The sequence below is a fragment of the Terrapene carolina genome, unplaced genomic scaffold (genome assembly GCF_002925995.2).
Source record: "Terrapene carolina triunguis isolate 2854851 unplaced genomic scaffold, T_m_triunguis-2.0 Scaffold69, whole genome shotgun sequence".
NCBI classification, from domain to species: domain Eukaryota; kingdom Metazoa; phylum Chordata; order Testudines; family Emydidae; genus Terrapene; species Terrapene triunguis.
The window spans coordinates 49,509,334-49,531,969 of NW_020664420.1; the positions used below are offsets into that span (position 1 = coordinate 49,509,334).

Here is a 22,636-nt window from a genome sequence, read left to right on the forward strand (position 1 = left end):
CAGTTTTTTTTTTTTTTTTTTTTACATAATTCTACATTGGAAGTTCAACTTTCATGATAAAGAGACTGCACTACAGTACTTGTATTAGGTGAATTGAAAAATACTATTTCTTTTGGTTTTTTTACAGTGCAAATACTTGTAATCAAAATAAATATAAAGTGAGCACTGCACACTTTGTATTCTGTAATTGAAATCAATATATTTGAAAATGTAGACAATATCCAAAAATATTTAAATAAATGGTATTCTATTAACAGTGTGATTAATCGCAATTAATCACTATTAATTATTATAACTGCTTGACAGCCCTAATATTAATGCAAATATTCTTTTTATACAAGAACAAACAAGATGGGTTATATCTTGAAATCTATGTACAGCAACTCTGCACAATGACTGGTTGGAGACTGCTCAGTTTCTGTGTGATATGATACTTGTGTGGTATTAAAGCTCCTTCAATTGTGACTTGATGCTGACTGGTGAGATCCTGATCTGGTGACAAGGTCCTTTAGAATATACTACAGTATATCTTCACAATGAAGGGATGGACATATTTTCATAAGCCAGTCAGTGTTCACAATTTAAATTAAACAGTTAATGTTAAATTTCACTGGTGATAGAGAGACAAGGTGGCTGAGGCAATATCTTTCATTGGACCAACTTCTGTTGGTGAGAGAGACAAACTTTCAAGCTTACACAGAGCTCTTCTTCAGGTCTTAATATTCTGGGACTGACATGGCTACAACAACATTGCATACAACTGATGATATATGATAGTAACACAGAGCAAAAAATTGTCTGAGTTGGCTTTGGTATACTCTGGGCTCTATGTTCAGCATATTTTTCCCTAGACATGTGTACATCATGTGAATGTTAATGGGAGTCAGGACTTACATATCAAAGGGAGCGTTATCCCCATTGTTACTTAAATTATTAGGAGGAATCTATTAAGACAACTGCTTAAACGAGAGAATAATATTCGGTGTTTAATTTAAACTGTCAAGGGACTTCAGTGTTAAAGCTGCAGTTAATTACAGTACATAGAATTATTAGATTTGGCTTAAATTTTAAATTTCAGTGAGTTCTACAAAACCTATTTTGAAGAAAAGTAGCCTAGCAGTTTTTAAGATATTTTTACTATGCATGTATAAAAGAATTTAATATTTTAGAATATTTCTTTCAGATTTACTGAATGATTATTCCTCATTGAGTCCTGGCCATTTATGAAATATTGAGTTTTAAAATATGGCATGTTTTAAATTTTGTGCATTAAAGTAACTTATAAATGTTGTTAAACAGGAAAGGTATACTCCCTAATTCAATATTACTTTTAATTATTTTGGGGGGGGGGGTGTTAGACCAATCCTTAGAAGTTTTCACTCAAAAGGTTTTGAGTGAAGAAAACTGTGTATGTCAGCAGAGATGTCTTAATGACCTTAATGTAGAGCATGTGATCATTTTTCCAGGTTATAATATGTGTCTACCTCTCTTGTACTCTGAGCCTCTACCTCTCCTTTATTTTCTGAAACGATGAAGGGTGTTTCCACTATCTCCACCCTATGCTTCTTTTCTGGGCTGGCTCATGCCATTTTTGAATTGCTGTCAGACAGCATGGACCCAGCAATAATCCGTGACATTATGGTAACAAATGTGACTCTGCACTGGTTGCTTGGGCTGTATTACAGCACTCAGAGCTGGAAAATTTTGGCCTTGGACTTCACCCATTGCACCTCTGAGCAGATGATTTGGGAGCAAGAGAATATTCTGTGGCAGTAGTAGAAGGATACTATGCAGCAGTGGTAGCAGGACAAGGAAGAATAACGGGACATTGCGCTGTTGCAACAAGAGGACCTACACAGCATTCAGCGCCGTTTCTGGGCCCAGGAAACCAGCATGGATTGGTGGGAGAGGACCATTCTGCAGTGTTGGGATGACCAGCTGTGTTGAGAGAGCCTTCCCCATCCTGAAATTATCTTGCTTGAGATCGGTGCAGAACTGGCCCTGGAGCTTCTGTGACAGCATACCAACATGTGGGTGCCCCATACCCATGGAGAAATGGGTCACCATTGCCATTGGGAAGCTGGCCACCCCAGAATGTTACCCATCATTAGCCAATCAATTTGGCATGGGGTGAGCAACTGCAGGTCTGCTTTGCCACTGATAAGGTGCTGTGTAGCTGGGTCGTGAAGCTGGGTAATGCTCAGGAGATTATTGATGGCTTTGCACACATTGGGTTCCCAAACTGTATAGGTGCAACTGAAGGAACCCATGTGTACCTATCATTTGCCCTCCTTGGCAGGGTGCAGAATTTATAAACAGAGAAAGGTATTTCTCCATGGTGTTTCAAGGACTGGTGGACCACTGTAGCAAGCAGATTTACAGATATGAATGCAGTGTAGTCCTGAAGGGTCCATGATGTTTCGCTATTTTAATTAACACAGAAAGAACTGTTTGCCCCCAGGACCACTGTAGACATTAATGGTGTGTAGCTTTTCTGAGGGACTCCGCTTATCCCTGATGCCCTGGCTAATGAAGCGATATGCAGGCTGCTTGGACAGAAGGAAGGAACATTTTAACTATCCCCTCAGTAACTGCAGAATGGTAGTCCCGTGTGCATTCGGCTGTTTGAAAGGCAGATGGTGCTGCTTATGGAATAGGTTGGAAGCAGCTCAAAAAAAATGTTCCAACCATAATAACTGCATGTTGTTTGCACAATATTTGTGAGGGCAAGGGGGAAAGCCTTACACTTGGGTGGGAGGCTGAACTGCAGAAACTTGCTTAGAGGTTTGAGCAGCCAATAAGGCCTAGAGCTCAGGATAGCTTCCATTAGCTACCCCTCTCCCTCTTTTTCCATGCTTTCCTTTACCATGGTGATGCTGTCTGTACCCACAGCAATGCTTTCCGTGGCCACAACGCTTTCCTTGACCACTACCATGATCTCCTGAGAGAGCTGCATTTCTTTCTCCTGATGGGTCTTCATGCACAGTTTCCATCTCTCAGCCAGCCTGGTTTTCCTCTGTGACTCAGCCATGAGTTCTGCAAACATGTCCTCACGAGTTTTCCTTTTTCTCCTTGCTACGATGGCCAGCCTGTCAGCAGTATATGGAGGCCAGAGTTTATACTCTTGGTTTTGTTTTCCAGTTTTGTTTGTGCGCTGGAAGCCCGTCTGTGGGATTGGAGGTGTAAAGGGGAGGTTGGGGGGCATCGGACAAGCTGGATAGTAATCCCCTATACATCCCCTTCAGGCTGTCCTGATTCTCACTTGCTGTGGCAGGTAACTAGTAGGTCGAGAATGGTTTTAGTCAAATAGGCAAAGGGCAGATCGATGAGATATGCTGTGAAGTTATTCACTGGGATACTTTTTTCCCCCCACCCCCCCAAAGTTCTGCAGGAGTAGAAGGGGCTTGCAAGCTATATCAGGGGGAATGGATGTGCAGCTGTTTCCTATAATACGCATAACAAAGTCAGGCAGTTTCTCAGTCTTAGGTTCCATGTGGCGAAAGTGCAGAAAAAAATAGGGTTCTGTGCTGATTGTCAGCTCCAGTGTTAGGGCATTTGTACCTCAGTGGGGAGCCGTGTTGGTTGTGCCTTCACCGGGCATACAATGTGCACTCAGACATCATGTAAACTACAAAAACTATCCAAATGCCTTTTTCTGTCAGCACTGTCTCAGTAAACAGTATTTGGTCCTGCCATGTGGGCAGGGGACTGGACTCGATGACCTCTCGAGGTCCCTTCCAGTCCTAGAATCTATGAATCTATAAACTGCTGAATTTTGCACAAATGAATGCTTTTGGTATTCAGATCTGCTGCCAGACGGGAGCAGGGTACAGACTGTGACTGTGCCATGCTGGGGGAGAGGGGGCACCATTTTGAAACAGCAAAATGAGGGGGGGGAACTCTTCGCTCACCTCCATCAACAACGATAATAATAAATTGCCAAGACAGGTACTTATATGCTGATATTCTTTCCAAGGGATCTGACTCTTCAGTCTAGGCCTGAGTTTCTGGCTGGGAATTGGCCTCAGCTGATACAAAGCAGGAATCCGGGTCAGTTGTAGCAGGGCAGGACTGGGGCTGTCTTTCCAGGTGGCTGTTGTCAGAGTCATGAGTCTCCAAAAGATCCTGGTTCTCCGGGGAGCAGCTTCTCTCCAGCATCTTCCTGCTCATCCCCTGATGTGCCTAGCCAGTCGTCCTTGTGTGGGGGAAGAATGCGGGTAGCAGGCTCCAAATAGTGCCTTAACTGTAATTATCAAAAAATGGACAGGTCACATCCCCTCCTGAATTGTTTTTCTTTACCCCTCATTTCAGTGTACTTTCTCCTGAGCTGCTTGCTCTTTATTCTGCACTAGTCATAACCCTTCATGGATATCTGCTTTGCAACATCCACGAAAAGGTCCTTTTTCCTCTGGCTGGCCATGGAGCTTCCTGAACCAGTGCTTCTCCCCAGATGGCGATGAAATCTCAGGATTGCTCCTTGCAGCTGTATGAGGCATGTTGTGGGCCTTCTGGACTGCAATTGCAGTCCAGATCACCAGAATAATGATACAGTGGGAATCAGGAGTAAATGGGCAAAATCTGGCTCTGCATCAGCTTTTAAAAGGGAGAGAGGTCTGTCTTGGAAACTTAACACCAGGGCAGGGAGGGCATACAAGTAAACAGGTTGGTAATGGTCAACCTGCAAAGAACTGTGGGTAGCTGTTGGAAGGACGCAAAAAGTGGTGCTCAGCAATTGCTTGCATGTGAACAAAAGACCGAACTAATACAATTAGAAGCAAACCTAGTCCACTTTGCCACAGAGCTCCAGAGTGCCTGATAAATAGGGAGTTAGTGCACAATGATGGGGTTTTCAAATCCAATTAACTCATTTGATCAGTTTAAAACCCCCATGTAGACACATCCTTAGCAGACCATATAATAATTCATTGTTTGCAGATTTGAACCGCTGGGTATTTTTGGGCATATCCATGTTAACTCTTGTTTGCAGCATAACTGCAGTGATATGAGTAGGTAAACAATGGCTCTATTCTTAATAGAGCTAGTCAGAAATTTCCATTGAAACTTTTTTTTTAAATGTTGTTTGATGACCAACGTCATCATGGATTTATAAGCCTTTTTTTTTAGTAACCATATATATGTTTAATGTTATAACTAAAACCAAAGGAACTGATGCTGATTCCTACTTATTATAAAGTGTTTTTCAAGTGTCCACTAATTATGCACCAATTTGGTTATGACTATTATACTGAAATAATTTAGTAAATTATTCATGCAAACGCACAATGGAGCTTTGTTCCCAAGTGTTTCACCTCCATTCAGTATTAATAATGCAGATTAAATATTAGCTATTTTTCTTTAAAGCTAAGTAAATTATTTTATACATTATTTTAAATATTTGCTTTAAATTGTGTCATATTTCTGTGTTCCAATGCATGTTGTGTATTGGATTGTTACTTTGACCAGAAAGATTGATTTGGAACTTAGGCTGTTGTCAGAAAATCTACACATTTTTTTACTGATTCCTTTGTGGGTACTTTTGGTCTGGCGGTCAATATCAGAACAGAAAAAGAACATGAGTGCTAGTCTAACCTGCAGAACAGCAGCGAAAGGTATGATTTATTAAAAAATAATTCCAGGAGGGTAACGCTTTTTTAATCTATTTAAAGAAGATCAAAGCAGAAGAGGGCTGCTCTATGAGGATATTGTGGGTTTTTAATAGGTCACTTAGCATGTTATTGTTCATTGCAATTAATTACAACAAAAGAAACCACACAGTCAATTCAGTCTTTGCTGCTGCTTCCCCTGTTTGCACTATGTTGGTGTAATAACAGTTAATATATATATTTTTACAGAAATACATGAATACGGGGAGGGTGGAGGACTCCTTCCCAATCTGGAGCCAAGAAATAAAAGAAAAAGCAGTTTTCTTGTTGTCAGAAAAATCTAGTAGTATTTTGTGTTAGAGCCAGTTCCTGCAAAGATTTATTTACGTGAGTAACTTTACTTATGTGAGGAGACCCATTAAGTCAGTAAAATTTTGCGACTAAAGTTGTTTGTGTTTAAGCCTTTGGAGCACTGGTTTCTTATTGTGGAGCAGGAACTGAGCACCTGAGAAAATGCATACCACGTCACAACGATAGTGAAGTACAGTATTTCACCAAAATTATTGCTATCATGAATACTGTGTCAGAGTTTGCTGGTTGGGTATGTATGTGTGTTGCACATCCTCAAACAGTTCCTAAAGGGAGCGACTCCTCCCAGGGAGGAAGGAGCCCTATCTCAGGAAGTGATTCTGAAAGGAGATTCAGCGTGTGGGTGTTGCTCCATGCTCTCTGCCTGTAGGAGAAAGCTAAACTATTTTGTACTAGTAGCAGGAGGGGACCTATCTGTGTATTTTCTTCCTGTAATAAATGCATATTGTTCTGTTCGTTAAACTTGTGCCTGTGTTATTCCAGGGACTCCATCTGCTTGTGTAGCTCACATACCAATAAGGAAACTACAAAGTCTTGTAATGATACCAAATTAATCCAGAATTTATGTTCAGGGCTACGTTAACTCCAAAAGAAGAACAGATCTTATTTTATTTCTCCTCTCGGGCCCTGAATGTCCCTGTGCTGTTATGACCATCTCTTTGATTGTGACCTGTGAGATACGGGTGTCTCCAGAACCTGTTAAAACTTCTTGCAAATCATGCACAGGGGTCTCTATAGAGTGTTCCCTTTTTCCTCCTCTCTAGCAGATATATCACTGTCTCCTCAGCACTCCTTGGAAATAAGACTAAATTATGATTCTCAGATTGGTTTTCCCAAGGTGGTAGCACTTCATGTTACTTCTAGACTGCTAGGTCAACCCTTTATCTTACTTTCATGCATCTTATTATATAGTGAACTTATTTTAGCATTTACCCATAACGGCACTGAAAGCTACCAATATCAAATATTTAAGAAGTAACTCAATGTAATTTAGCTAATACAGTATATAATATACTTACATCTCTAAGGCCTTTTCAGCTTTTATTCTCCCATCATGCTGAAAAGTTTGACTGGAACCTTCTCAAGATTGGCTGGTTCTAGCTGGCAAGGGCATGACACTTGGGTAAGTCTGTTTCCCTACAAAATTTAACACACAGCTAAATCTGCCAGAGCCTATCATCCTCAATTGCTATTACATATTTTCTTTGACCAAATGTAGCTAATCTAGCATTAATAAGATCCTTCATATTCTATATCCAAAGTAAGGAAGATTATATAATTTAAATATTTAAATAAAATGAATAAATGATTCTTACAACAAACTGTTGCAAATTCAGTAGTTTCAAAATATTTTCACTGCATAATTATGGGACAATTCTTCCCCCTGTTCAGAGGAGATGTGAATGTGCAGTCATAATAAATGCTAAAACAAATCCACCATATAATAAGAAAATTGAAAAGAAGATATGTCTAGTCCAGAAGTAGCACAAAGTGAAAGCTCAGATCAAACTTCACCAGTTCTTGACATTCTTACCTATAAAGGGCCAGATTTTCAAAGCTCAGCCGTCAGGTAATGCTCACAAAAATATATCTGGACATGTATAATGCGCACCATTAAAAAAGAAAAGTTTACTGTCCTATGGTGGTCATTATTGGACATTATTTGTGGTATTCACTATAGGCAGGTTTAGGGTCTCAGTTTTAAAACTATGGTTCAAATCTCAAGAACTTTTGGAAGCGTCTTCGGTCCTGCAGAGTTTTCTGTCCATTTTATGCTGCATCCTGACCACTTTGTTCACTGTTTTGTTTTTGGGTTATTTTTATAATGCTCCACATCATAGAATTTAAGCACTTATATGGACCATGCCCACTTACATCTCCTACTACTTACTTTACATTCTCCTCCTATTTCTGTATTCCAAATATCTATTCTTATTGTTTCTAAATTCTAACCCATCTACTTCCTGCTTGACTGCTATGTAGGACCGGATTAAAGAATTTTGCAGCACTCTGCATTATGGAAATTGGGCCCTCCTCCCCTTCTTCCTTAAACTAGACAGAGCATGTGATATGCAGACTGTAAATATGAGATTATTATCATCAGAGTTAGATCTTTCTCAGTAGAAAATACAGAAGTATCACTGACAGAGAAGATTTTGTGTTCTTATGCTACTGTATTTTGAGTATTAGAACACAAACAGGATTTGAATATAAGAATAAAGTCGTATATAGCCCCAAACAATTAAAGTGACTGATATATAAATACCCAACAAAAACATGGCCTTAACTATAGTGGTATAGGGGCTTCTTCTAAGATCGGAAGCTAGTAGAATCTACTATATCACTGTAGTCCAGGTTTTATGACAAGTCACTCTCAATGGACACTAAAGCAAAGGTGTCAATTCTGGACTGCTCTATCATTGAGCAGTCATAGCTTTTAGTTCTGCTCATCCTGGAGAATAATCATTCTGCTTCAGCATTTCTAACTGGCAATGTGAAGTAAATACAATGAGCGATGTCCACATCTGGAAAAGTGGATTCCAGGTGGCAAGACTTCAACTGCTTTAATAGGTTAATTGGCAATTTACAAGCTTCATTTTTTTGCAAAGGAATAATACTGTTCAAACTCATCTTCAAAAGTTACTTTGAGATCAGATGGATATTTTGCAAACAAAGCTGCAGCTGCAAAATGTAACTTGATATGGAGCATATTGCTGAAGTTGGTTGGGAAGCCAAAATCCTTATATAGGCTTCCCAAAGATTTTGCAGAGACACTTTCAAACTGTCAGTTATGATATTAAAAGTTTCTATTCTAAACTTTTCTGGCCCCCACAGCTCCACATTCAGTGTATTGGATTCACATGCCTGTTTCCATTTTGGGAAATGATGAGTTTCACTGTAATAGGCTTGAGATACAGTTGGTGCCTTTGACTTTCGAAATGTTCCAGTTTCAAACTGACCCCTCGGGTGCAATAAAAAAAATCATCCAGTGACTGCAGGAATTGGATAGCAGAACAGACATTGATACCTGCTTTTTAAAATGGCTGAAATCACTGAAGGACATGATTCCATAGCTCTGCCATAAATGTGGTTTCAAGAAAGGTCCATCTTGTCTTGCAGAAACTGTGCTTTTGTTTGTGTAATCCCATATGCAGTGGTGTCTTTGCTGACTTTATCCAGAGCTTCTCGTATACGTACACAATTGTGACATAGGGCTTTTGTGGATTCAGCATGGCAGGACCAAAGGATGCTGGACAGAGATTTTAGAACCAAAATAGGATTATTTTCTTTTCCTTTAAATCCCTCAATAAGGATTTTCCAGCGATGCGTTGAGACAGCAGAGAAGGTGTAGAGTCCTTGGAGGAAGCCAAAAAAATTCACTGCTTGGACACAGGTTGCCAAAAAGATTCAGAGAATGTGCTGCACAAGGGACATAATCTTCTACAGAATTAATATGCCTAATACGTGTCTGAAGGCATGTTGGCAGCATTGACATAGGTCTGACAGCAATAATCCAAAATATTAATACCAAGTTAGTTTAAAGTAGACAGCACATTCTCTGCAAGGCTTGGCACATATTTTAGAAAATGTTCAACAGGATTTCCACTTTTGTTAAAAAAATGAACAATGAATGCTAGCTGATCCATGAGAAATATCAGGAGTACTGTCAACTGCAAGAGTAATATTTGGCAGTGTAAATTTCCTCTTGTATTGCTCTTAGAACTTTCTTCCACATCAGTTAAAAATCTCATCACAGATAGTGGAGGAAATATATGATGGTTTTCCATGTCCAAACTTCTTGATATGACTTGCAAGGAAGTTACCAAATTTGGAAATTAGCTGTAAAATTCTCCCCAAAATTCCACTGTGAATAGATCCAGTGTTTTCATCATCCCAGTGAAATGGGAGTCATCCTTCAGCAAGAAATTTCATTACCTTCACAACTTGGTGTAGCACCTCTTAGACTTGATTCTGATCAACAGCGAGAGATTGGTTATGAATCTGAAGATGGAAGGCAATTTGCATGAAAGTGATCATGAAATGATAAATTTCATTATTCTAAAGAAAGGAAGGAGTGAAAGTAGCATAATAAGGACAATGGACTTCAAAAAAAGAAGACTGTAACAAATTCAGAGAAATGGTAGTAAAAAATGGGAAGAAAAGCTAAGGGGAAAAGGAGTTCAGGAGCGCTGACAGTTTATCTACTTAGCGGGGAGGGAGAGCTAATAACTGATGATATCAAGAAAGGGTGAGGTGTTTAATACCTATTTTGCTTCAGTCTTCACTAAATAAAGTTAATGGTAACCAGATAATCAATACAATTAATTTTGACAACATAGGGGAAGGAACACAAGCCAATATAGGGAAAGAACAGGTTAAAGAATATTTAGATAAGTTAGATGTATTCAAGTTGGGAAGTCCTGATGAAATTTATACTCCGCACTTAAGAAACTAGCTGACGCAATCTCGAAAACATTAGCGGTTATGTTCAATGACTCATGGAGGTTCCAGAGGACTGGAGAAGGGCAAACATAGTACCTGTCTTTTAAAAGGGGGAACAAAGAGGATATGGGAAGTTATAGGCCAGTCAGCCTAACTTTAATACTTGGAAAGATACTGGATCAAATTATTTAACAATCAATTTGTAAGCACCAGGAGAATAATCGAGTTATAAGGAGTAGCCAGCATAGATTTGTCAAGAACAAATGATGCTAAACCAAAATGATTTCCTTTTTTGACCGGGTTACTGGCCTAATGAATTGGGGGTAGTAGGAGACATGATATATCTTGATTTTACTAAGGCTTTTGACACAGTCCGATGTGACATTCTCATAAGCAAACTAGGGAAATGTGATCTAGCTGAAATTACTATAAGGTGGATGCAATACTGGTTTAAAGAGTATACTCAGAGTAGTTATTAAATGATCACTGTCACACTGGGAGGACCTATCTAGTGGGATCTCACGGGAGTACCTGGTTCTGGTACTATACAGTATTTTCATTAGTGATGTAGATAATGGAATGGAGAGTGTGCTTATAAAATTTGCAGTGACACCAAGCTGGGAGGGGTTTGCAAGCACTTTAGAAGACAGGATTGGAATTCAAAACAATCTTGACAAATTGGAGATTTGGTCTGAAATCAACAAGATGATATTCAGTAAAGACAAGTGAAAAGTATTTCATTTTGGAAGGAAAAATCCAATGGACAATGCCAAAATAAAATGGAGAATAACTGTCTAGGTGGCAGTACTTCTGAAAAGAATCTGGATATTATAGTGGATCACAAATTGAATGAGTCAGTGTGATGCAGTTGTGAAAGGCTAATATTCTGGGCTGTAGTAACAGGATTCTTGTATGTTAGACACAAGAGGTAATTGTCCCAGTCTACTTGGCACTGGTGAGGCCTCAACTACAGTGCTGTGTCCAGTTCTGGGCACTACACTTTAGGAAAGATGCAGACAAATTGGAACAAGTCCAGAGGAGAGCAACAAATTTTTAGAAAACCTGGCCAATTGGGAAAGGTTAAAAAATTGGGTATGTTTAGTCTGGAGAATAGAAATGGGTTGGTAGTGGGAGTACCAAATAGGTTAAGAGCTCTTTGTAAAGAGGACTATGATTAATTGTTCTCTATGTCCGCTGAAGGTGGGACAATAAGTAATTGGCTTAATCTGCAGCAAGAGAGAAGAGAGATTTCGGTTAGATACTAGAACATTTTTCCTAACTATAAGTAGAATTAAGTAGGTTTCCAAGGAAGGTTGTGGAATCCCCATCATTGGAGATTTTTAAGAACAGGTTGGACAAACCATGCCAGTGACAGTCTAAGTATAGCTGGTCCTACATAAGTGTAGGGGGCTGGACTTGATGACCTCTTAGGTCCCTTCCAGCCCTATATTTCAGTGATTCTTTTATACCATTTCTCTCTTTGAAACTGAAGTGACAGCTCAGTATCAATATGCTGATTTACTTTAGATACCTTAACATAAGAAATCATGACAAATTGATAGTCACGGTTACTCTCATGCTCTGTAATTCAAGCAGTAGAATGAGCCCAATCACTGAATCCATCACAAAAAGCATTCTTCTTGTCTGAAAAAAGCTTGCACATGAAACAGAACATAGCACTAAATGGAGGCGACTACAGCAACCATTCCCACATGACTGTTTCTCTGTTGACCAGCTTTCAAGAGAGAGTGTCTCTGGACACAGATGATAACTGTAAGGCCGATCACCCATGTGTTTGTACAGCTGTTCAGATATTTTGAAATCTGCATAATGGTTTTGGCAATTGGATTCAATCCTGTACTTTTGGACATTATCAACTACCTGCCATTTGGCTGGATCTGTCGATGAAGATGACGAAGATGATTGTGAAACAATATTGTGTAAGGTGAGATTGCTTATCTCCATCTCAGCCATATGTAGGTGAGCATAAGGAGGGCCCTTACAACTTGTTCTGCATTAGACTGTACTGGGCCTTTTCAGTGGCACAGACTGAACTTGACATTCCCTGCACTGCAACATCAACATGAGTTACCACTAGCTTTTAAAAAAAATCGCTCAGTTTCAGTACTTTGCTAAGTAACCCTTTGTCCTGCAGTTCCTTTTCTTTAATCAGTTTTCATTTAGAGGAGCTTCTCATTTGTTTCCAACATGCCATTTAAATTAAATTAGTTAATTTTATATAACTATAGTGTGCACGTCTTGATTTTTTTTTTTTTGTCATTCGCACTTCATAAAGGTATGTACATTCAGGGGCTGCTCTAGCTACAGGCAAACTAGGCAGCTCAACATGCTAAGAGGCTTTCCCCCCTTTTAACCAGATCTTCCCATTTTAATGCACACATTCTTTGAACAACATAGTTTTCAAGGATTTGTTCTGGAGAACCGAAGTTTTAGAAAATAAATAGGCAGGTCATTGTGCACTGGTCCTTATGTATCTGAAAATTGTTTTAAAGTAATCAAAAGTAAGGGAAAAAAATGTGACAGGCAGATATAAAATTCCAGTTAACTTTTGAAAACAATTCAACTGTTTAATGTTAATCTGCATATCTCCCAGAAGATTCCACCATATGATCTTCCCTCAGTTTCCTTCCTAGAATCCCTTTGTTCAGTCCTATGCATGTCTCTTAAGGTTAGATTAAGTCATAGTTTGCAACAGAGATGTAACATTTATTTTTTGGCTTTTTGAATGTAATCCGTTGATCTTCACTTGCATCAGATTTCTTTAAAGAGGTACTAGAGCAGACTGGGCATGAAATTAGGTGCCATTGCTAAATTATTGATTGTAGCATCCTTTACTTATATTATACAATCCTCTGCTGTTTATGCTGACTTGTAAGTAAGCTTTTTCATTAGCATCTTGGACAAATCAAATGCCTACGCAGCTTGGCTAAAACAACTTCCAGTTTCCCAGACAAATACTAGATTAATCTACAAGATAGTCCCCTATTGCAAAAAAATCCTAAGAGTGACCAACCTGATGGTAATGTCATATAGGAGAAATATACTGAATTGGCTGAAGATCATCTCAGTCTCTGGGTGGATGGAAATGCCTTGCATTGCACAACAGGGAACCCTCTAGCCAGTTGGTGAATGGCATTGATAAGTTTCCAAAGTTTCCAGTCCTCTTTTCTTGAAAGATTGTGGCTTCAGTTTGGGGGACATGATGGGAGAAGGTTAAAGGAGTAAAATAAACTCCACAGAATCCGATCAAGAAAAGGAGGACTCCAGTCTTCTGTGAGGGTAAAAAAGTGCTAAATCTGAAGGGGAAGCTTTCCCATCAAAAAGCCAAAGGGCAGCAGCATAGAGAAACAACCCTACCACCAACTTTCTTGTCTCCTATCACATTCATCTGTTTAGAGTTAGTTGACAAAATGTTAATTCTCAGGAATCTGGACAAGGAAACAGATGCCTACAACAGCAGAATCTGCCTAGGGCTGGTGCTGAACCTGACTGGCACTGCGCTGCAACCCTGGGGTGACCGCACCACTCACTCAAATTTGGACAAATTTGTCCAAATGAACCTGAAATTGCCAAGGCAAAGTTTACAGAACCTTTTGCTCCACTAGTTCTGTGGGATAAAATAAATGTTATTTTAATATGTGAAAATCTTGAGTATGTATCACCTTCACTTATTTTCTGACATTATGTATACTACATACTAATACATTTTAAGGAATCAGATATTCACATTGCATGAGAACTAGTGCAGCATTCTCATATGAAGATTTAGGTGTCTCTCTGCAGATATTTTCAATGTAAATTCAGAGATCCATTTGGTCAAACATAGATACAAATGCTTTGTTAGATATTCCTATCAGTGTGCAGTATGTAACCAATGTAGCTATCTTGCTTATAAAAGGTCTACAAGGAAAAAACAAATTATGACTTAATTTTTTCCTTCTTTTTAGCTGCTGCTTGTGTTTAAATTGCTCAATTTAAGTAGCACACTGTAAAACTACAAAAATGTACTGCAGTGTGAATAAATTATCTTTTAATTCTTGTTCTGAGTAATAGTGAATGATTAACACCAGCTGTTTCTAAAGAGTATTTTTTTTTCATTATTATTAGAAGTAATAAAAACCAAGGAGCATGTCTACTGTAGTGAAACTTGTAGCTAACTGAAACAGAAGTCTGCAGGCCTCATTTTCTTTAAGGGAGGTTCACCAAACTCGAACAGAAACATTGTGATCACGAAGAGAGAGGTTCTAAAAGCAAACTTTATGGGCTGTAGACACATGCTGATTGATTTGTTTAATTTTTTTTTCCCCCACACAGTAAGACTTTCTTTTAATTTTAAATAATCACATAGAGATGTACACAGATCTCAAAGCAGGATCCTGGGGTGAAATCTTAGTCCCATGGAAGACCGTGGGAATTCCTGGTTGACTTCAGTGGGGACAGTATTTCATCCCCCAGTGTTTGGCAGTAGAGATATGGTTTCAAATTATCAACCTGCCCACCCCATTCAGCTTTGGAAAAAATTAATGGTACACTATAGTTTTACAATTTAAAAATCTTTATTCTGTACATTAAATTTGAATTTACATGGGCTGTGTGTGTGTGTGTGTGTGTGCGCGTGCTTTTTTGTACTCATGGAATGTTCAGATTTGTTTTTAAAATTATTTTTAATGTATGAATAATGCATCAGGAAAACTCATTCATTAGGGAAAAATAGTCTGTCTCTCTTTAAATGAACAGTTGTATGAAGTGTCTGATTTTATTCATTTGTATTTTGACACTGATGAAGGTTCTGAGCTGGAATGAGTAGGTTCTAATTTGCTTCTATTTAATCACCAGGTGATTTTTCTTAATATCGTAATATGATTTAATCACCACCATTTTTGGTTAATCAGTTCAAACAATTGTTACATAAGTAAATGACTGTCAAGCAGGGATCCTGACAGAGATATGTTTCTCTTCAACATCAATAAGCAAAGGTTCCAATGTATTTTTTATTTTTATTTGGTCAGTATGTCAGAAAAACCTTGTAAATGTCCTGATCCCTTTCTCAGTGATACGTTCTCGCTAGCATTCTGCTTCATCCCCTGTATGGCACAAAAAATATCTCACACAAATTGGTGCAATTTGCAGCTTTTCCTTTTGAGTCACTAGTTAACCTTAAAAGAAGCTGTTTCAGGCCAAACCAGATGGCCTTGACAGGGCACGGTGGCCTGGACAGGGCCCAGTGGAGAAGCATATACTGCTGCAGTTTTTAATATTCATAGAACAAAGTCTTCAGATTAGAGTTCCAAGTCCATTCACAAACAGAACTGCTCCACAGTGGCGTGTGTGTTACTGAAAAGAAATTTGGAACTATTGGCTACAAGCAAAACCTATTCCCAAATGGAGGAATAGAACTGGTTTATCCCTAAAGAGAGAGGGGAAAAAAACAACATACCTTTCTCTTTCACAAAAATGGTAGATTTAGCCTATTCTGCATTCTTTATGTGAATGATTAGATTCTTCTAGATCAGAGGTCGGCAATGTTTGGCACACGGCTCGCCAGGGTAAGCACCCTGGCGGGCCGGGCCAGTTTTATTTACCTGCTGACGCGGCAGGTTCGGCCGATTGCGGCCCCCACTGGCCGCGGTTCGCCGTCCCGGACCAATGGGGGCGGAGAGAAGCCGTGGCCAGCACATCGCCTGCCTGCGCCGCTTCCCGCCGCCCCCATTGGCCCGGGACGGCGAACCGCGGCCAGTGGGGGCTGCGATCGGCCGAACCTGCCGCGTCAGCAGGTAAATAAAACTGGCCCGGCCCGCCAGGGTGCTTACCCTGGCGAGCCGCGTGCCAAACGTTGCCGACCCCTGTTATAGATAATGTGTTAGAAGTATTTTATCTGTAGTAGAATTCACAGGAGCCAGATCTGAAACTCACTGAGCTCCAACTCACATTTTAACATGATTTTTTTTTCTTTTAGATTTTTTTGGTTTTGTTTTGCGGTGCTAGTAGTTAAAAACAAATAATGGAAAATAACAGTTCTAACAATAATGATGCCTCTGTTAAAGAGTCATGCCAGTGTGGGAAAGGAAGCATAGCCATCTGGTGTCTAGGATGGGATGCCTCAGAACAGCATGGTAGAGAACAACTTACTGTTCCGTAAAAGTATCTTATAACTTCACCCTAGCACCTGTTGCACACTGCAACATATAGGCAAAGGACTGATTATTTATCAGGCCAGCAAACTACTCCTTTTGAGCCTTGGTGCACTTGGTAGGAGGATGGTGTAGCTGGTACCCAACCTACTGCTGTTTTGAGCTCGAGGTTGCAATCTTGTCCTACTTGACACCCTTTTCACCCACTAATGCAACAGCACAGTACAGGACATGATTTTTCCTTACGTCCAGATTTCATAACACATGCTTTTGGGGCAAGAAGTAGGAGTGGGTGCACTATAAGTTAGGTTTATAAATATATTTCATGTGATCTTTTGAGAATATAAAAGATAACATGATGAAATATGCAGGATATGTTATCTAGAAATTTTTCAACAGGGCAGTGAAATGCAAATATATTTGATGTATGTTACATCACAAAACTGTTCTGTTTACAACGGATTTGAACTTTATATGGTGAGCAGGCAGGGTTCCAACTATGTGAAGTTCAAATCCGTTGTAAACAGAACCACTTTGAGACATTTTTCATTGTCAGGGTTTACTACAAATGTGATATAACGTGCAAATCAAGCAATGACAAAAGTCCATTAACATGTTTACAAAATAGGTCAGACTTATGATGCTGAGTCAATGGGAGCTCTGCTATTGATTTCAATTGAGCTAAAATTTCACCTCAGGATGAACATTAAATACATTTATCCCAAAGCATCACATTCCATTACTAATTAGTTTCTGAATTGAGTGGTAAATCATTGTAAATCATTCTGGCTTTCATCCCAACTGAAATTAAACTTGCTGATTACTTAATATTAATGTTGATTGGTTCCAATATGTATACATGTGTCTCTTACAGATTTCGTTTCTTGCCTCAGCTTACATAAGTCAAGAGCTCTCAGAGGAAAGCTGCTCTGCTCTGGGATCTATTACACATTACCTTTACCTTTGCCAGTTCAGCTGGATGCTCATTCAGGTTAGTATCTTTCTCTTACTCATTCACCAAAATCTGCTTAAGGGCAACTGACACTTGTACTGCATTTATGTCATTTCTTAATGTGTCTGTCATCACATTCCAGTGATATTGATGAGGCAAAGAACTTAAATAATCCCTACTAACCCCAGAGTGAAAGATCTAGAAATAAATTTTCAAATCAATTTGGAGATGTATTCCACTAAGTCCCATTAACATCCACGGCCCTTGTGCACTAAATCCCAGTTTGAAAATGTACCCAGTAGGAAGTACATTATGTGACAAAGTTCCTCCTCTATCTTGGTGGGTCCTGCGCTTATTGGCGGATTTTCTTGCCTCAGAGATTCACCATGTGGGTTGGGGAACAGCCCAGAGACCTTCCCCTCTGGAAGAACCCACAGTCCAGGTCAATTGGGAGGTTTGGGGGGAACCCGGGCCCGCCCTCTACTCCAGGTTCCAGCCCAGGGCCCTGTGGACTGCAGCTATCTATAGTGCCTCCTGTAACAGCTGCATGACAGCTACAACTCCCTGGGCTACTTCCCCATGGCCTCCTCCAAACACCTTCCTTATTCTCACCACAGGACCTTCCTCCTGGTGTCTGATAACGCTTGTGCTCCTCAGTCCTCCAGCAGCACACCCTCTCACTCTCAGCTCCTTGCGCTTCTTGCTCCCAGCTCCTCACACTCACACTCACACCACAAACTGAAGTGAGCTCCTTTTTAAAACCCAGGTGCCCTGATTAGCCTGCCTTAATTGATTCTACAAGCTTCTTCTTAATTGGCTCCAGGTGTCCTAATTAGCTTGCCTGCCTTAACTGGTTCTAGCAGGTTCCTGATTACTCTAGTGCAGCCCCTGCTCTGGTCCCTCAGGGAACAGAAAACTACTCATCCAGTGACCAGTATTTTTGCCCTCTACCAAGTTGAAATACTAGTTACAAGTTATATTGGTCAATCACTTAGAAAAATTAGATGCCTGCAAGTCACCAGGGCCTGATGAAATGCATCCTAGAATACTCAAGGAGCTAATAGAGGAGGTATCTGAGCCTCTAGCTATTATCTTTGGAAAATCATGGGAGACGGGAGAGATTCCAGAAGACTGGAAAAGGGCAAATATAGTGCCCATCTATAAAAAGGGAAATAAAAACAACCCAGGAAACTACAGACTAGTTAGTTTAACTTCTGTGCCAGGGAAGATAATGGAGCAAGTAATTAAGGAAATCATCTGCAAACACTTGGAAGGTGGTAAGGTGATAGGGAACAGCCAGCATGGATTTGTAAAGAACAAATCATGTCAAACCAATCTGATAGCTTTCTTCAATAGGATAACGAGTCTTGTGGATAAGGGAGAAGCTGTGGATGTGGTATACCTAGACTTTAGTAAGGCATTTGATACGGTCTCGCATGATATTCTTATCGACAAACTAGGCAAATACAATTTAGATGGGGCTACTATAAGGTGGGTGCATAACTGGCTGGATAACCGTACTCAGAGAGTTGTTGTTAATGGTTCCCAATCCTGCTGGAAAGGCATAACGAGTGGGGTTCCGCCGGGGTCTGTTTTGGGACCGGCTCTGTTCAATATCTTCATTAACGACTTAGATATTGGCATAGAAAGTACGCTTATTAAGTTTGCGGATGATACCAAACTGGGAGGGATTGCAACTGCTTTGGAGGACAGGGTCATGATTCAAAATGATCTGGACAAATTGGAGAAATGGTCTGAGTTAAACAGGATGAAGTTTAACAAAGACAAATACAAAGTGCTTCACTTAGGAAGAAAAAATCAGTTTCACACATACAGAATGGGAAGAGACTGTCTAGGAAGGAGTACGGCAGAAAGGGATCTAGGGGTTATAGTGGACCACAAGCTAAATATGAGTCAACAGTGTGATGCTGTTGCAAAAAAAGCAAACATGATTCTGGGATGTATTAACAGGTGTGTTGTGAGCAAGACACGAGAAGTCATTCTTCGGCTCTACTCTGCTCTGGTTAGGCCTCAGCTGGAGTATTGTGTCCAGTTCTGGGCACCGCATTTCAAGAAAGATGTGGAGAAATTGGAAAGGGTCCAGAGAAGAGCAACAAGAATGATTAAAGGTCTTGAGAACATGACCTATGAAGGAAGGCTGAAAGAATTGGGTTTGTTTAGTTTGGAAAAGAGAAGACTGAGAGGGGACATGATAGCAGTTTTCAGGTATCTAAAAGGGTGTCATAAGGAGGAGGGAGAAAACTTGTTCACCTTAGCCTCTAAGGATAGAACAAGAAGCAATGGGCTTAAACTGCAGCAAGGGAGGTCTAGGTTGGACATTAGGAAAAAGTTCCTAACTGTCAGGGTGGTTAAACACTGGAATAAATTGCCTAGGGAGGTTGTGGAATCTCCATCTCTGGAGATATTTAAGAGTAGGTTAGATAAATATCTATCAGGGATGGTCTAGACAGTATTTGGTCCTGCCATGCAGGCAGGGGACTGGACTCGATGACCTCTCGAGGTCCCTTCCAGTCCTAGAATCTATGAATCATAGTCCATATCAGTTTGTACTTTAGACCCATGTAAAATGAAAAATCCACTTCTTAATTCAAGTTGAGAAGTACAGCATAGAGAAAAGCTATTATAAGGCCAAAATGCTGCATCAGATCTACTGAAAAAGTAAACAAATTCACAGATATGACCAGGAGTCTGAGACAGAAGGCTTAATTCAGACATGATATAAGCAAGTAAAATGCTTGTGGAAATCTCTAGACTAAATCTATTAGTTGTGTAAACGTGTGATGTAAATTGGTCAAAGCAACTGTGAGATAAATTAGGGGAGGGCCCATCATGCATCCTCTGCAGATCTGCATTTAGCATCATATGCACCTCTGCACATATGTGCTTACAGTATTGACAGGATTTGGGTGCATCATGTTTATAGTATACAATATATTTGCAGCACCTTCACTTAAATTGCCTTATTTTGTCTCACACACTGTCCAGCATACAGGATTGGGCCCTATGTAAGCACAAAATTCAGCAGAGATAAATTATGCTGTAACTGTGTGCTGCTTTGACCTTAGTAATGGAAAGACATAAAAAAAAAAAATCGTCTCCACTTCCTTGTGCTATGTCAAGAGGCTAATATAAACATGGAACAAAAACAAAAGGCAGCTCTCTACCGTGGGTCCCAAGCCTTCTGTGCCTGTTAGCCTTAAATTGCAGTAATTGAGGAAAAGAAACACATAGCCTAAAACATACAATGACCCTTTTTGACCACTGCTGAACATTGAACAGAGATCTTCCTTGAGCTATACATAGTGATGCCTAGTTTTTTTTCCTGAGTTGATACAATTAGAACCCAATAAAATGTATGAGTAATTCAAATTATTCCCTTGAATATGCATTACTTTCCATTTGTCAATACTGAACTACTTCTGCTGATATGGTGCCCATTCACCTGGTTTGGTTAGTAATCTCTGAAGTTTCATGCACTTTTCACTGGTATTGACTAACCTAAATAATTTTGTCATTTTCAGATTTAACCATCTCACTGTTTACCTCATTTCCAGATAATTGATCAATATATTAAACATCACATATTCCAGTATGGAACTTTATGACACCCCACTGGTAACCCTTGCCTGGATAATTGGCCATTTATTCCTACTCTTTGTTTTCTGTCTTTTTAGCCAGTTTCTGGCTGTACCTTTCAGACCATAACTACTGAGTTCCTATAGTACAGTGGTGGGCAGCCTGTGGCCCGCATGCAGCCCATCAGGGTAATCTGATTGCGGGCTGAGACACATTTTGCTGACATTGACCATCCACAGGCATGGTCTCCCCCCGCAGCTCTCAGTGGTCACGGTTCGCTGTTCCCGGCCAATGGGAGCTGCGGGAAGTGGCGGGCTGCAGGGACATGCTGGCCGCTGCTTTCCACAGCTCCCATTGGTCGGGAACAGAGATCTGTGGCCATAGGCGCTGGCTTCTGCTGTCGCCGGTGGGTGCTCGACCCGCCCCTGGCCCTGGCCCTGCCCCAACTCCACTCCTGCCCCGCCCTTCCCGACCCGCCCCTATTCCAACCCCTTCCCCAAAGTCCCTGCCCCAACTCCGCCCCCTCCCTGCCCCTATTCCAACCACTTCCCCAAATCTCGCGCCTCTTCCCCACCGCCTCCCCTGAGCACACCATGTTTCCGCTCCTCCCCCTGCCTCCCAGAGCTTGTTACGCCCTGAAACAGCTGTTTCACCTCAGCAAGTGCTGGGAGGAGAAGCGGGGATGCAGCGCACTCAGGGGAGGAGGCGGAGGTGAGGTGAGCGGGGGTGGGGTGGGGAGCTTGGCTGCCAGTGGGTGCAGAGCACCCACCAATTTTTTCCTGTGGGTGCTCCAGCCCCGGAGCACCCACGGAGTCAGCACCTATGACCATGGCCACTGGGAGCTGTGGGGGGGCCGTGCCTTCAGATGGTCAACTTCAGCAAAATGTGTCTCAGCCTGCAATCAGATTACCCTGATGCGAGCCGCAGGTTGCCCACCACTGTTATAGTAGCTTTTTATGAAAAATGTTGTCAAAGACTTTTGGAAAGTACTCTTGCACCTTTTTTTTGATCCAACCAGCTAATTAAAGTTCAGAGCCCTCAGGGGTGTTCTGTTAGGAGGAGAAATTGGTGAGAGGTTTCTTTGACACATCTTGTTTATTGACAAGGAATGTACAAAGTCCCACTTCTCCAAATGCTGGAGGAACCAAGAGCAACAGGAGCAGTTTCTTAGTTTACAGCCTTTTTTGCCAATAAACTCTTTTTCTAGCTTTCCCCTGGGTCATACTGTACTAACAGGCTACAGCTTAGCTTTCTTGCTTTTTGCCTCTGCTTTTCTCTCTGTTCGGTTCTTCCCAGTTTCTCTGTGTCCTGCCTTCCCTCAAACACTCTCACACACAACACACAAACAATACTCGGTAAAAGCCCTCTGCCTACTCAGTCCAAAACTCATGTGTGGGTTTAGATAACCCTTTTGTCTTTAGTAGGGGCTTGTGATTAATTTATCCTCGCTGTTATGTTAATTGAAGGGTGAATTCACACCCATCAGTCTCAGCGAGGATTTAACTTGTCCCATAACAAGG

At 40.6% G+C, this 22,636-nt stretch overlaps 1 protein-coding gene across 1 annotated transcript in view; it reads left to right on the forward strand.

The window, feature by feature from the left end:
• The window catches only part of ADGRV1 (adhesion G protein-coupled receptor V1), a 416,737-nt gene that overhangs the window by 279,762 nt on the left and 114,339 nt on the right, over positions 1–22,636 (forward strand). Inside the window, exon 88 of the mRNA XM_026649237.2 lies at positions 17,442–17,558. Coding sequence (XP_026505022.1) covers positions 17,442–17,558 — 117 coding nt within the window. The remainder of the gene's footprint in view (positions 1–17,441; positions 17,559–22,636) is intronic.